Source organism: Drosophila melanogaster, chromosome 3R (genome assembly GCF_000001215.4).
Source record: "Drosophila melanogaster chromosome 3R".
Classification (NCBI taxonomy): domain Eukaryota; kingdom Metazoa; phylum Arthropoda; class Insecta; order Diptera; family Drosophilidae; genus Drosophila; species Drosophila melanogaster.
This window is the reverse complement of record NT_033777.3, coordinates 27,627,011-27,639,872: the sequence shown is the minus strand read 5'-3', so window position 1 is coordinate 27,639,872 and position 12,862 is coordinate 27,627,011. Positions and strand designations below refer to the sequence as shown.

Sequence of the window (12,862 nt, the reverse complement as noted above, 5' to 3'; positions counted from 1 at the left end):
TGTTTGTTTGTTTCTTTATATAATTACAGTATATATTTTCGTAAGTATTAAATCTGTTTCACGGCTACTACATCGCTGGAGCCAAACGGCCTTCGTTTACATTTCATTTACATAAGACTTGCGTTTGATTTTCTATATATAATTAGTACAAAAATTGTCCTGGGATTTCGTTACGTCTCATTGCGTCTTTATCATCGTGCTCATTGTGTGTTTGGAAAACTGTGTGCTTTTCTTGGTTTCTTTAGGTTTTGTATTCGTTTTTGATTCTTGTTCCTTTCGATTATTCGAGTCGCGTCACATTTAAATGCATTTAGTTGCCTTTTTCCATTTACATCATCCTTTTGCTCTACTTAAGCCATAAAAGTTGTTTATACAATTCGTTTTTAAAGTTAGGGTAATAAATAGGTCATTATAAAATAATAAACAACAGTTGTTACATTTTCAAAAGACATCGTCAAATGAGCTTCAAGTGATTATGATTATGATTCGAGGGTCGAGTTAGAATTAAAAAAATGCGCATGCTTGAATATCATAAAAAGTGGCTTCTCTAAGAGCTCGTCGTCAAGTGAATTGGCCTGGTTTCAGATTTGGTTAGCTGCGGATTGGCTGCCTTAGCTCATGGCTATATATAACTATAATACATTTAATGGGAAACTAGGAAATGCATAGATGCTCGTGATATGCGAAACCAATGTTTGCTGCGGTTGTTATAATTTTCTCTTTCTGCCAGATACTATTCGTACAATACATTCGATTCAATTGACTAGATTTCTACATATGTAGTGCATTAGATTTATGATTTATCTGTGGTACCGATTTTGTTAACAATGTTTTTTTTAGTTGTTGCGGGAGGGAATCGTGGTTTGCCAAATGTGTGACAGCAACGATCCGCAGAAAAAAACAGCCAAACAAAGAGAAATTTCATACGAATTTTGATGGCAGTACATTTCGATTCACAGAATTTCGTACAATATTTATCGTTTGTTTAGAGTTTCTTTCCGGGTTCGGTGCCTTTTACGAGAGTACGGAGAATTTTATAAATAAATACATGTAATTGATTTGTCGATGAGGGCGCTGCGTGAGTGTCAATTTGTTGTGGCCATTGTGCCGGTGTACGTGTCGCTTCCGAGGAATCTCTATACTTCGCCAAAGCCAATAACATTCTACCTTATTTACATTATTAAACACTTTCGCTGGCGTCGCTTTAGCGGCTCTGGTCTGAGCACCGCGCGCACCGCTTCCTCGAACACCTGAATTTGCAATCGGAGTGGGAAGGGAAATTTAATGATGAATAAGGGGTAGGTGGAGGGTGTGCCGGGCACCGATGACTTACCGGCTTGAGACCGCGCTGCGTCAAGGCGGAGCACTCCATGTATTTCACAGCGCGTATCTTGTTTGCCAGCTTCTGGCCCTGCTCGCGCTTCAGCGGCGTCAGTCCCTGCTCTGCCAGGCCGCTGAGTGTCTCTCGATCTTCGCGCAAATCGATTTTGGTGCCTGGAATACGCCCAAAGATATATGTATGATTCTCGTTTTCTGATTGCAGTTTTCATGTCGCTTGGCAACTTACCAACTAGAATGATGGGCGCATCGGGACAGTGGTGCTTTATCTCCGGATACCATTTCGAGGTGACGTTCTCAAAGGACGAGGGACTCGCCACGCTGTAGCATATCAGGAAAACGTCTGTCTGCGGGTAGGATAGCGGTCTCAGGCGGTCGTAGTCCTCCTGACCCGCCGTATCCCACAGTCCCAGCGAGACCTGTATTGTGTCCACTTGCATGGGCGCCGAGTAGTTGTCGAAGCTGTGAAAGATATCATAGTAAAAGTTAGATATCGATCTGCGGTTTGCGGCTATCGAGGCACAAACTTACACTGTGGGCACATATTCGCCGGGAAAGCAGTCTGTCGTGTAGGAGATTAGCATGCAGGTCTTTCCGACGGTGCCGTCACCAACGACTACACACTTTATGGGCCTTCCGGTTGACATCGTGAGTGTGCTGAGTGTGCCTGTGCCGATAGCTGTGTACTGTCTGTGTGCTGTGGGCAAAATAAGATGGAAGATGAATGTCTTCGCCAGCTTAATTCAATTAATTAAGTTCTATTCGAGGCAATAAACCCGCCAGTGCCAACTGACCGCAAATTATTTCACAGTCGTACTTCCTTAATAAAAATTCTTTAAAATAGAAACAAATGCTGTAGAAATACATATATGACACAATAAATTATCCTATTCGTTTTATTAGGTTTTTATAAATAAATTAACTACCACATCGTTTTTGGCGCGCAACTACATATATATAAGATAAACAATTGCTTAAATGGAATTTGGCAACTTTTAAAATTTGAATATCTAGACAAATTGAATCAGGATACTTGCTTCCTGAGTCGCAAACTATTTATATTGTATTAATGGAAGTTATACTTATTGGAGTATGCTACATCGTAAAGTGGGAATGTCCAAGCTGTGGAAGTACTACTGTACAGAGTATAATGGCGAAGGTCTACGGTATATCTCTGGGATGATCAAAGGCAGGGCTCTCGAAAGGTGTGTCCCGGCCGCAAAAAGAAAGCAACCGCAGCGGCGGAGGCCCATAAAGCCTAATAAAACGAACGAGGGTCTCATTTCGGTTGCGGTGGCACTTTGTTTTCGCAAATAAAATTTTCAAAAATAGATCATGATGGGCGACACAGACGGGGAAAAACAAAAAGCATAAATGGGAGCAGCGGACCAAATGGCGACCGCCCCTCCAGTGGCGCCCCTTCGGCGGTGGGCGGGGTCGCCCGAGTGTTGTGGTGACGCGGAAGCCACCGGCAGACGCACCGCATCGAGAAAAAGAAACACAAAATGGGAAAATGAACCGCCCGAAAATAGACACAATTAAGTTCTCATAACCGATTCAATTAAAGTTCAACACACAGAGGCGGCACATATTGCGCCACATGCAACGGGGCTGGGCGTGGCCGCGGGGGCGGGTGCGGTAGCAATGAAAATCTTTTGTTGTGGCACAACACCGAATGGGAATACAATATTATTTTACCGTTTTCACCACCACCTATCCTTTTCCTTTGTCTGTCGGCAGGCGGCGACTGTTTTGTACTTGGCTTATATCACTGTGCGTTTTCCGGCTACCGATATGCGTTCGAGGCGATGGTCCATGCGGCGCATTTAAATAATTGATTCGCACTATTTCGCAGCGGCTTTTACTTATAAATATCTGTTTGAGGGACAAAACGCAGCGTCCCCGAATAATTTTCGTGTTTTTCCTTTTTGTTTCCACTCCACACAAACACACACCCACCTTTTTGACAGCGCAGCGACGCTCTCTCTCTCGCCGTTGACAGTGGTGCCAACTTAGGGCCAGAAAATAGCTGACGGTAAATATAAAAAAATCACTTAAATGTATGGTACCAATAACTAAACTTAATAAGCATATCATCCAGTATAAAGTCGTTTTTCTTTTTCCAAAACTAAAATAAACTTTTTTTTACAATTGGCACTTAAAAATCAGCTAGACTTGGCGTGAAAAAAGAGAGCGGGTAGTCCAGCTCCGCTCTCTCGAAACTGACAAGCAGTGCTGCAAAAGGTGCAGGGCTCAGGCGGATTTGGCATTATACAATACTAATAGGCATGGTTGTGGGAGAGGGGTTGCAACCAATTTTCACATTGTAAACAAAATTATTTATTTAATTCTATTTCGAGCAGAATATTGTAATAATTACCTGTTAATTAAAAAATTATCATTTTAAAATTATCTTATGTAAGTTCAATACCCTTTAATTGCTATCGACTACGCCCATGCTGCCTATGTCCACTGTTGTTGTTTCGAGCGTCGTAATGAGCAGATTTGTTTATAAACTTTTACAGAGTGCAAACCAAACTAGTTCGGGCTGCAGACGCATTTCTTTGGCTACTGTAAGAAATGCGGAAAGCGAATCTCAAGAGGGTGCCCCTGCCCGCACAGTTCTGGTGGAGAAGGACTCGCACATAACACTTATTGGCCTAAATCGCGAGCAGCAGCGTAATTCCATTGATGCCAACACCGCGGAGCAGCTGACCGAAGCCATTAGCCAATTCGAAGCGGATGATACTTCTCCAGTGGGTGTGCTCTACGGCATAGGTGGCTCCTTTTGTGCAGGCTATGATCTGGAGGAGCTAGAGGCGGAGGCGCAACGCGGCAGCCTCAACTTTCTGTTGCGTCACGAGGGCTCCGTCGGACCAACTAGGCGGCATCTCCGCAAGCCACTTGTTTGCGGCATCAGCGGTTTCTGTGTGGCCGGTGGATTGGAACTGGCTCTAATGTGCGATCTCCGGGTGATGGAGGACACTGCAGTTCTGGGGTTCTTCAACCGTCGCCTTGGAGTTCCCCTGAGCGATGGTGGAACTGTGCGGCTGGCCGCTGCAGTGGGTTACTCCAATGCCTTGGAGATCATCGCAACTGGAAGACGCATCTACTCTGGGGAGGCGCGGCGAATCGGTTTAGTGAATCGCGTTGTGGCCACAGGCACAGCTTTAGGTCAAGCTGTTAATCTGGCCTTTTCCATTGCCAAGTTCCCCATGGCTTCCCTAATGCACGACAGGAATGCTGTGCTTGAAAATGCCAATGCCTACAACAAACCAGGATTCCATGTGGCCAGTTACAATGAGATCATGAATGTTACCTCAGATATGATAACAGATATGCAGGAGGGCGTGAAGCGTTTCAAGAACTGTGAGTAGTGTTCGTGTTCATTCCTAGAAACACTTTGTTACCTTCCTTTTTTATATTTTAGCTGAAATAAAGGGCCCCAAAACCGATTCGTGGAGCATAAAGGAGAAAACCATTCCAGATTGGGAAAAGGCCGAAATCGAGATCGAAAAACAAAAGCAAAAGACATGACATATGTAGTTAGCTGATATATACAAAACTTCTGTTCTTCTGGTTAGTTGCAATACTTTGTTGTTATATATAAAACGAAAGCCTTTATTCACGTAAAATACATTTATTTAATGATTTATGTAGTTGACCGCCTAAATCGCTTACGACTCGCGCTTATTTCAATATTCACAACAATTACAATAACGAATTTTCCTTGAAATTAAGCCTAACTACAAAAAAGAGTTGAGAGGAAAAGCACAAAGTTCGGTATTCCTTGCTGTCGATCGATTCAACATTCACAATTAGTTTACACTTATAAAAAATATGCTAGCGTCGAGTAATCGGACTTGTCCTCTTACTTACAATGAATTTTTGTTATCAAGTGCGCTGGGCCAAGCGGTTTGCCGGTCTCGCCAATATGTCTTAGTTCTAGGAGTTAACAAAAGGAGTTATTGCACTTAAATCGAGTAAAGCGAGAAACGAAGCTCTATGCAAAAAAGGCTGCTCTTGTACAAACTAGTGTTAAAAACCGACTGATCGTTAATCGTGTTAAAGTAGTTTGATTTAAAATACATCGTACATCGTACATCGTCGTACTACGCCTAACATTTACACTCGGCTACACTTAATCCAAAAAATTTGTCATACAAATATTGCACAAAAATGGATCGGACTGTGAGTTTGCACACCCATGTGCGCACTCGTGTTTCAATGTGCAGCACATGGCAAAACCTTCAATCAAGTGGTGGTACGTGTTCACATACATAATCACTAAAGTACGGTGTTCGGAAACCTAAAGACCACAATATACATATACAATATATACAAATGAAGATGCAATTTTCGCTAACCATCCGTCCATCCCACCGTGTCTGGTATAAAAATATATAGTATAGCGTAGGCCAAAAAAGCAATTGCTGCATTCAGCTGGCGACATTTTAAAGATGCGGTGCGATGCGATACGATGCGATATCTGATCCCTCAATACCCGATTACTTAAGTCGCTGTGTCACATTGGCCAGAGCCACGGCGAAGGCCTGGAGGGCGGAGAAAGGATACTGGAAATCCAGGGTATAGGCATTTCCATCAATGCGACCGAATTGCATGACCTGTTAAGTGGATTCAAATGTTATTTGTGTGCTCCTGCAGATTGCCTGCGATGCTCAGCTCACCTGCTTGCCACGAAACTCGATTTGGAAGTTCTTGGCTGACTCCTGGGTAACGCGTCCGCCAAAGTCCAGCTGGTACACCTGACTCATCTCATTCCACATGGGCGCCTTGTTGTGCATCACAAATTCACGACGCACTGGCGCCGGATTGGCACAACTAGCACTGCCATTGGGTTCAATCTTGCCGCGCTTTAGCTGTGGATAAAGAGTTGTCCATCAAAATATTATGAGAATATTGATTGATCAGCTTACCTTCTGACGCAGTTGAGCTTTTTGGAAGGTCTCCAGGTCGCGATACTGCTTGCCATTGCCCGCATTGTTGCTCTCCTCACCGGATCCATTGGTCTGGTTACCCTCATCATCGGAGCTCTCGATAATGCTCTGTTTTTTGCGCTGACGCCGATTCAAAAGCGGTGAATTCAATATGTGGCGAATGGGAGAGTTGCTCTGCTGCCTTTTGTTCTTTTTGCTGGCTGCCGGAGATGCAGGAGAACTTCGAGGCAGTCGTTGTGGGGTTGAAGGAGGCGTCAAACGACCCTCGTCTAGATCTCGAAGGCGGCTTATTATGTTCTCTAAAGTGGTGAGAGCCTAGAATATCAAATATGGGTTACTAAAGTTCATCCATACGAACACAATTCACTCACCTGAGTATGCAGAGAAACCGAAGCCTTCGCCTCCACTGGTGTAGCTTCCACTGTGCCACAAGCGGCACCTGTGATCTCCGGCTGTGGCTGACGCTCTAAAGTACTGGCATTACTAGAACCATTAACTTGCGCCTGTGCTGGCTGTTCCTTGCGCCTCCAACGCACCTCGGACAGCTGCTTCACAAAGCTGAAGCCATTGTCCTGCTTTCTGCCCAGCAGTGGAGTGGAGTTTTCAGTGCCAGCCGTTTCCTTACTGCGGCCGATTCCAAATCGATGTTTCCTCGTAAAAAGTGGCGAGTCTGTGAAGCTAGTGATAACATCGAAGCGTTTCTTGGGCGCTGGCTTGGCCTGCACCGCAGGAGACTCCTTGGCCGGCTCCACCGCGGGCACGACTGCTGTAATCTCATCCAGGACGGAGCTCGCCGAGGGCTGACACCGTTTGCAGGCACTGCTGGGGCTCATGTTGTTGCGGCACTTGAAGCACAATGTGTTGGCCGCACTGCTGCAGGCGCTGCTATCGGATATCTCCTGCAGCTTGCGCACCACCTGCTCGTGCTCCTTGCTGGACAGCTTAGTCTGTAGGGACAACAGGTCGCAGGAGTCTAGGCTCTTGGACTTCCCAGTTTGCTGCAGCTTGTGGCGCCGGGCATCCTCCTGCTGTTGCCTTTTCCGGCGATTCCTCTTCTTGTCCACCAATATCAGCCGCTTGTTTGGCGCATCCTTACGCAGAGCGGACAGCGCTTCGTCGGATGGCGTGATGGCAACCGAATCCAGATAGCCGACGCTGCAGCTGCGTGTGATGGAATCGGGCAAAGCAGGAGCTATTGAAACCACCGTTGGCGTTCGTTTCATGCTGCTGCTACTTGGCGTAGGCGTTGGCGACTGCGTCTCCTCATCGATATACAACATTTCCCGTCGCTTGGCCGTCGAAGATGTGGTTGGTGCCGTGCACTTAACCCGTGCATCCATTCGCTCCAGATTTAGATTGAGGTTCAGCGGCACTGGATTCACATGGCTGTTGGCCGAGCGCACGGGCTCCGACATCAGAGCATTCTTCACCTGAACCACATTATTGGCATAGTCCGCATTGCTCGAGTAGGACATCAGGGTGGTCTGGCCAGCGGCGGGCACTGCTGGACGCTCGAAGATGATGTCCGAAGGAGCCACTGCATTCTTGGGACTCTGCAGCGTGGGCACTGCTCCATCGCAGTACAGTGGCGAGATGGCGTGACGCGACTGGCAGCTGGAATTGGAGCTGGAGCGGCTGTAGCTGTTTTTGAAGCTGCTGATAGTTTTGGGACGCGTTATGCTCTTACTGCAGCTGGGTCCAGGACCCGAGCCATTCGAGGGCGCCTGGTGCAGTAGCACAGTGGTTGACTGGCTGCCTGCAGCTCCTGCCTCCTGGGATTCATTGGATGAATCATCATCGTAGCTCTCCGCTCGCGCTAGGGGACTCAAGCCCGCCGACGAGCCAGATCCTCGTTCTCCGTTCACAGTCAATGAGTTCTTGTGTCGCGCCAGGATTCGATTTGGACGTGGTGACATGGGCGCTATCAATGGTGCAGATGCTCCATCGGTGAGGCGACGTTGCGGTATTATAGGCGGCTTTAAGGAAGCCCCATCCTGAGCGGTGATCACATTAACCTGCGGCACTGCATCGTGATGTATTCCCTGGTGCTGGTGATGCTCATCCTCGTCCTCAGAGAATATGTTCGGATTAAAGCTGGGATCGGGACCAGGTGGAAAATCGTCGCGCAGCTCGGTGATGACCAGCGTCATTTGACGCGGCTGCAAATGCAGTAGGGACGTCTTATAAGTTACTTGGCCTAAATTGGCTGGGACGGTTTTGGCAAGTCCATGGATCTTGAACTTGGTTCCCCAAATGTTGGAGGTCACCTCGACCAGCTTGACTTCCTGCTTGAGAAAACGAAAAGAATCAGTGATGGCGTGGGTCTTCTCTGGCAGTGATTGGCCCCTACCTCCGGCAGTGTGTCCACATAGGCCAGTTCATCCAGGCTATCGGGATCGTTGCTTACCCCGCCACCAGAAGCGCTCAGCCGATCGCCCGCCTGATGGCGTCTCTTTGGACGCACTCGCTTCTTGCGAGGAGTGCGTGGGGAGCCAAACCGTGATCTCTCCTCGAAGTCACTGTCTGATGAGTCGGTGCGCCCACTGTTCCCCGTGGTGGTGGACTGGCTGGAGCCCGAGGAGCTCTTGGCCTCGGCGGAGTATTGAAAGTACAAGGGGGAATCTGCCAAAGGAATTTATATTAAATAGCATTGTATTTCTTTAGTTATTGAAATATTTACCATTAACTTGGGGATCGAAGATTACAAACTCAGGACGAATCTTGGAGGTGCGCTTGCCCTTGAGCAGCGGCACCAAGCCGCCCAGATACTCCAGATACAGCGTATAGCATGTGCCGGAGCTCAGATTGGAGTCGTCGTCGTGCCGGATCATGGTGCAGTGCAGCCGAGTGGAGCAGAGCGGTGGTCGCGAAACAAAATCCCGCAGCGACTTGAGGTCAGGTACACAGCACTGTATATCAAATAATTTAATTAGTAAAGCATAATAATGCGTAATAAACATAACTTACTCTTATCGTTTGAGCAAACAGATTGCCAATGAGAGACTTAATCCTAGAAGGCAACGGCAGCAGGGGCAGCAGCGACTCGGATCCGACGCTCGCCTGGATCTCGAGGCGGCACAGCAGCTGCAGGGAGGCCACCCGTCTGGAGACCCAGGCGATGTGAACCTGTGTCCCCGTGGCGATGAACAGTCGCTTGTCGTTGTGGCCCCAGGTGATGGCCGAAACGGTGGCGGAGCTGCATGGAATGTGAGCCTGATACAGACAGGTGCCCGTTTCCGTGTAGAACTTGACCAGATTCGTGTAGCAACTGGGCGTGCCCATGTCTTCTGTCTTCGTTCCGTCGACTCCCGTTCGCAGGGTTCCCGCGACGGCGAGCAGCTCGCGAGAGTTGCTCCACTCCATGACCATGCCAAGGGCGCCATTAAGGCATGTGTTGATATGTGCGGGTGAGACGTCGTCAAACGACTTTAGCAAATAGATATATCCATTCTGGAAGCTTACTGCCAGGACAAAGGAACGCTTGGCTATGGGAAAGGGAAATAATGCGGTATTACAAAGTTTAACATTTTCCATTTTGGTCACTCACCCGCATTGGTTACACCGGGCTCCGCCTCCTCGCCCTCCTCCATCTTGAACTTCTCGCAGGACCAGGCCATCGAGGTGATGGGCACATCGTTGGACAGCTGAACCTGCGACACCATCGCTCCGTGAACATCCATCACAATAACCTGACCCTGGGTTGTGCCGAAGTACACCTGCTGGTCGTCGGGCGTCCAAATGCCGCAGGTAATGGTGGACTCTAGATTGAGCATGGATGACCAATATCGCTGCCCAGCCACGGATCCTACCAGAACGAAGCCATCCTGGTAGCAGATCAGCGCCATGCGGCCATCGTGTGACCAGGAGAAGTGGGTCACCGGTGTGTTCCGATCGTTGATCAGCTCGATGGACCAGCGACCCTCGTACTTGATCCACACAAAGATGATGCCCGAACTATCGCAGGAGGCTAGCTTTTGATACGGCTCATTCCACTTGACCAGGATAACCTGTTGGCCAAATATTATAGGCGCTTTAAAACTCTGTATTGTGACTACACAACTTACATCCGATCTATGCCCGCGCAGGTTGTAGTTGGTCCTCAACGGATAGTCCATGTTCTTGCGGCAATGTGAGGTGGTAAAGGTTACGCCCACAATGCCGCGCACATTGCCCGTGGCCAGCCATCCCTCCTGGTAGTAGTTGGTGCGGTTCAACTTCCATCCCTCGTCCTGGAAAAAAGGAGAAGAAAAGGAAAGCCACTTGAATACGATGTCCACAGCTGCCGACAGCTGCTTGGCAGTTCGCCTAAGCAGTCGCCAATTGCGAGTCAAGTGCCCGTTTACTGGCTTCCAAAACGGATTACCGCAGGCTAGAGACCCGTCGTCCCTGGCCCATTCACACATCTTCCACCATCGACAGGCGGCCGGTTGGCTTGGTAAATATGCTCCACTTTCCGACTGCATCACTTTATTCCTCACTCTTTGAGCCGATCAACCCAAGCCAGCTGCCTATTTCACAGCCCGAGGCTGGGCTTTTTTACTCAACTGTTGTGGATTCCTAGGAATGCCTCAGCAGCTCACCATGGCGATGACAAGGAATTCTCTTTAATTTAGGCATGTCTCAGATTCTGGCTCCATTAGGAGCTTAAGTAAAACAATCCTTTTTTATTCATCAATTAACGAAGTAAGCCCCTCGGAGTAAACTGAGCATCATGTTTATAATCTCATGTAATAAAGTACTTTATGTGAAACTACATATATGGGTTTGAGTTTCTTTTGCTTAACTATATTTAAACTCTGCTCAAGTTCTTTGTTTTTACAAAAATCTCAATTAATTCCCTTTTTGTGCAATCAAAATCAGCAATCAATCAGTACGTAGCTCAAAACGAATTCGCTTATATAAAGGTAAATGAGAAACTTGCACTTGTTTGGGAATGAATTGAAAGCAATTATGCCATCCAATTAACATTTCAAAAGCTTCACTCAGTCGCCGCCAGTGGAGCATTCATTCTGCAACTTTTAACTGGGTTTGTTTGCCTGCTGGGCATTTTCCCGCTGCGGGCTTTCTTTGGGAAAACTCTTTGCCAGTTTATCAACTGCAGCAGCAGCTGCTCCTCCTGCTCCTCCTGCTGCAGTGGCACTCAACCGCAGTTCCTCCTCCTGTTTTACAATTTGATTTGATTGTCGAGAGCCGCCAACCACCCCAAACCAACCGGAATTGATTGTTTTTCCGGGCGGGGCCCGCCCACAAAAGCTTAGCCTACATTTCGGCGCGCAGCGAGGAATATTTCAATTTAAACCAAATTTCGGGCGCTTTCAGCATTTTGGCTAATCCCCGCTAAGCCGAATGGGCGTTTTTTGGCGCCCAAATCCAATTTGTGGGGCATAAATTAAAATGCCGCCGCAGTGGCAAAAACAAAAATGACGAAAATTTGTAATTTCCGTTTTGGGCAGTGGACATTGGGCCGTGGACCTTACTGGGCCGTTAGCCAAGTTAATTGCTTTATTGGCCTGATTGATTGGCGTGCATATGCTGATGTCCTTGCTGATTCAATTATATAATTGAACGAGCACACACACACACACGCTCACTGGCTTACTGGCTCACTGGCTCACTGGCTACTGGCTCATTATGGCACAATTGAGCAGGGAAAACGCCTCATTGGCAACAATTATGAGCAGACGGCATTCGTCATTCCGCAGGCGGCATTTCTTTGTGGAGTGTTGTTAACCTTTCACTGGGCCACTTGAACCGGATCTTGGTGCATGCTCTTGGCCAAAATAGATGCACTCGAGAGGCACTCGATTTTGCATTTTGATCAGCACGCTCGACGGCACTTCAGCTTAATGGGTATATCACGAAACAATAAATTGCTACAATGAAATCGTTTAGAATTGGTAATTGAATTAGCCAATGTTTGCTTTAAGCATTCAAATGCTGGAAATTTCCGTTTTCACTTGGCCTAATGCAATTTCCCTCAAACGGCGTAATTTCATTTCATCGCAAACCAGCAGCAACATCAATGTCAAAACGGCGACATCAAGGCAACGCCGCTGACAGCCTCACACTTTGGCCAAGTCTCTCGCTTTGGGCCTGAAATGTTCAAGTGGCTACTTGCGACTTGTTAGCCGCTTGGCGAGGTTGACACATCCTGCCCATCGTCTGCTGCATTCGCTGGGAAAATGACCTCAGTGAGATGTGGAATTTGGAATTTATTTAAAGCGGATGCTGTTTTCTGGCCCGTGGAGAGAACGTGGCCAAAAACCAGATGCCTGCCTGCGATTATGCTGCAGTTGTGGCTGCTGCAGCGGCAACATGGGCTCCATAAATTATGTTGCAGCCATTTGGCACACGAAACAGCATTTCCTTGCTGCTCCATTTCGCACAGCACACACACGCATTTAATTAAAAAAAAAAAAAGCAGAACACTTTTAAGGCTAAAAGCCGTCGCACCTGACTGACCGACCCCATACATTTTTCTCATTTTCCCCCATTTTTCCCACTTTCCCACTCGTGCACATTAACCATAATTGCACTTCATTATGCATGCCAATGGCAACCCGCGA

General features: G+C 47.4%; 3 protein-coding genes across 9 annotated transcripts in view; 1 reads left to right on the top strand and 2 right to left on the bottom strand.

The window, feature by feature from the left end:
• Position 1: 1 nt before the first annotated feature.
• On the bottom strand, positions 2 to 3,461 carry Mtl (Mig-2-like). 3 transcript variants are annotated; one of them, NM_079809.3, is made up of 5 exons: positions 3,037 to 3,324; positions 1,870 to 2,035; positions 1,568 to 1,800; positions 1,334 to 1,494; positions 2 to 1,250 (listed from the first exon to the last, which is right to left on the bottom strand). In NM_079809.3, the coding sequence occupies exons 2-5, from the start codon at positions 1,983 to 1,985 to the stop codon at positions 1,173 to 1,175; spliced, it is 588 nt and encodes a 195-aa protein (NP_524533.1). In that variant the 5' UTR covers positions 1,986 to 2,035; positions 3,037 to 3,324; the 3' UTR covers positions 2 to 1,172. The 3 variants fall into 3 exon arrangements, with proteins under 3 accessions (NP_524533.1, NP_733222.1, NP_733223.1); NM_170343.2 differs by lacking the exon at positions 3,037 to 3,324 and adding an exon at positions 2,820 to 3,012; NM_170344.2 differs by having other exon boundaries at positions 778 to 1,250; positions 3,298 to 3,461.
• A 351-nt stretch (positions 3,462 to 3,812) lies between these two features.
• Positions 3,813 to 5,248, top strand: CG5611 (uncharacterized protein). 2 transcript variants are annotated; one of them, NM_001276087.2, is made up of 2 exons: positions 3,813 to 4,707; positions 4,769 to 5,248. In NM_001276087.2, the coding sequence occupies exons 1-2, from the start codon at positions 3,834 to 3,836 to the stop codon at positions 4,873 to 4,875; spliced, it is 981 nt and encodes a 326-aa protein (NP_001263016.2). In that variant the 5' UTR covers positions 3,813 to 3,833; the 3' UTR covers positions 4,876 to 5,248. The 2 variants fall into 2 exon arrangements, with proteins under 2 accessions (NP_001263016.2, NP_651574.1); NM_143317.3 differs by having other exon boundaries at positions 4,769 to 4,969.
• Tusp overlaps positions 4,941 to 12,862 on the bottom strand; it is a 27,054-nt gene continuing 19,132 nt past the window's right edge. For 2 of the 4 annotated variants that reach the window (NM_001202374.2, NM_143316.4), the window contains exons 3-11: positions 10,361 to 10,525; positions 9,844 to 10,303; positions 9,264 to 9,781; positions 8,977 to 9,205; positions 8,647 to 8,918; positions 6,668 to 8,581; positions 6,276 to 6,611; positions 6,027 to 6,218; positions 4,941 to 5,963 (exon numbers count right to left, since the gene is read on the bottom strand). In NM_001202374.2, coding sequence (NP_001189303.1) covers positions 5,847 to 5,963; positions 6,027 to 6,218; positions 6,276 to 6,611; positions 6,668 to 8,581; positions 8,647 to 8,918; positions 8,977 to 9,205; positions 9,264 to 9,781; positions 9,844 to 10,303; positions 10,361 to 10,525 — 4,203 coding nt within the window. In that variant the 3' untranslated portion in view covers positions 4,941 to 5,846. Of the gene's footprint in view, positions 5,964 to 6,026; positions 6,219 to 6,275; positions 6,612 to 6,667; positions 8,585 to 8,646; positions 8,919 to 8,976; positions 9,206 to 9,263; positions 9,782 to 9,843; positions 10,304 to 10,360; positions 10,526 to 12,862 lie in introns of all 4 variants that reach the window. The other 2 variants (NM_001276085.2, NM_001276086.2) reach the window with 2 other exon arrangements.

Excerpts from the sequence above, each read along its gene's own strand:
- Mtl (NM_170344.2), bottom strand. The coding sequence starts at position 1,985 with ATGTCAACCGGAAGGCCCATAAAGTGTGTAGTCGTTGGTGACGGCACC. Across the intron at positions 1,801-1,869 it reads GGCGAATATGTGCCCACAGT|CTTCGACAACTACTCGGCGC; the intron begins GTAAGTTTGTGC and ends TATCTTTCACAG. Across the intron at positions 1,495-1,567 it reads TGCGCCCATCATTCTAGTTG|GCACCAAAATCGATTTGCGC; the intron begins GTAAGTTGCCAA and ends GGCGTATTCCAG.
- CG5611 (NM_001276087.2), top strand. The coding sequence starts at position 3,834 with ATGAGCAGATTTGTTTATAAACTTTTACAGAGTGCAAACCAAACTAGT. Across the intron at positions 4,708-4,768 it reads CGTGAAGCGTTTCAAGAACT|CTGAAATAAAGGGCCCCAAA; the intron begins GTGAGTAGTGTT and ends TTTATATTTTAG.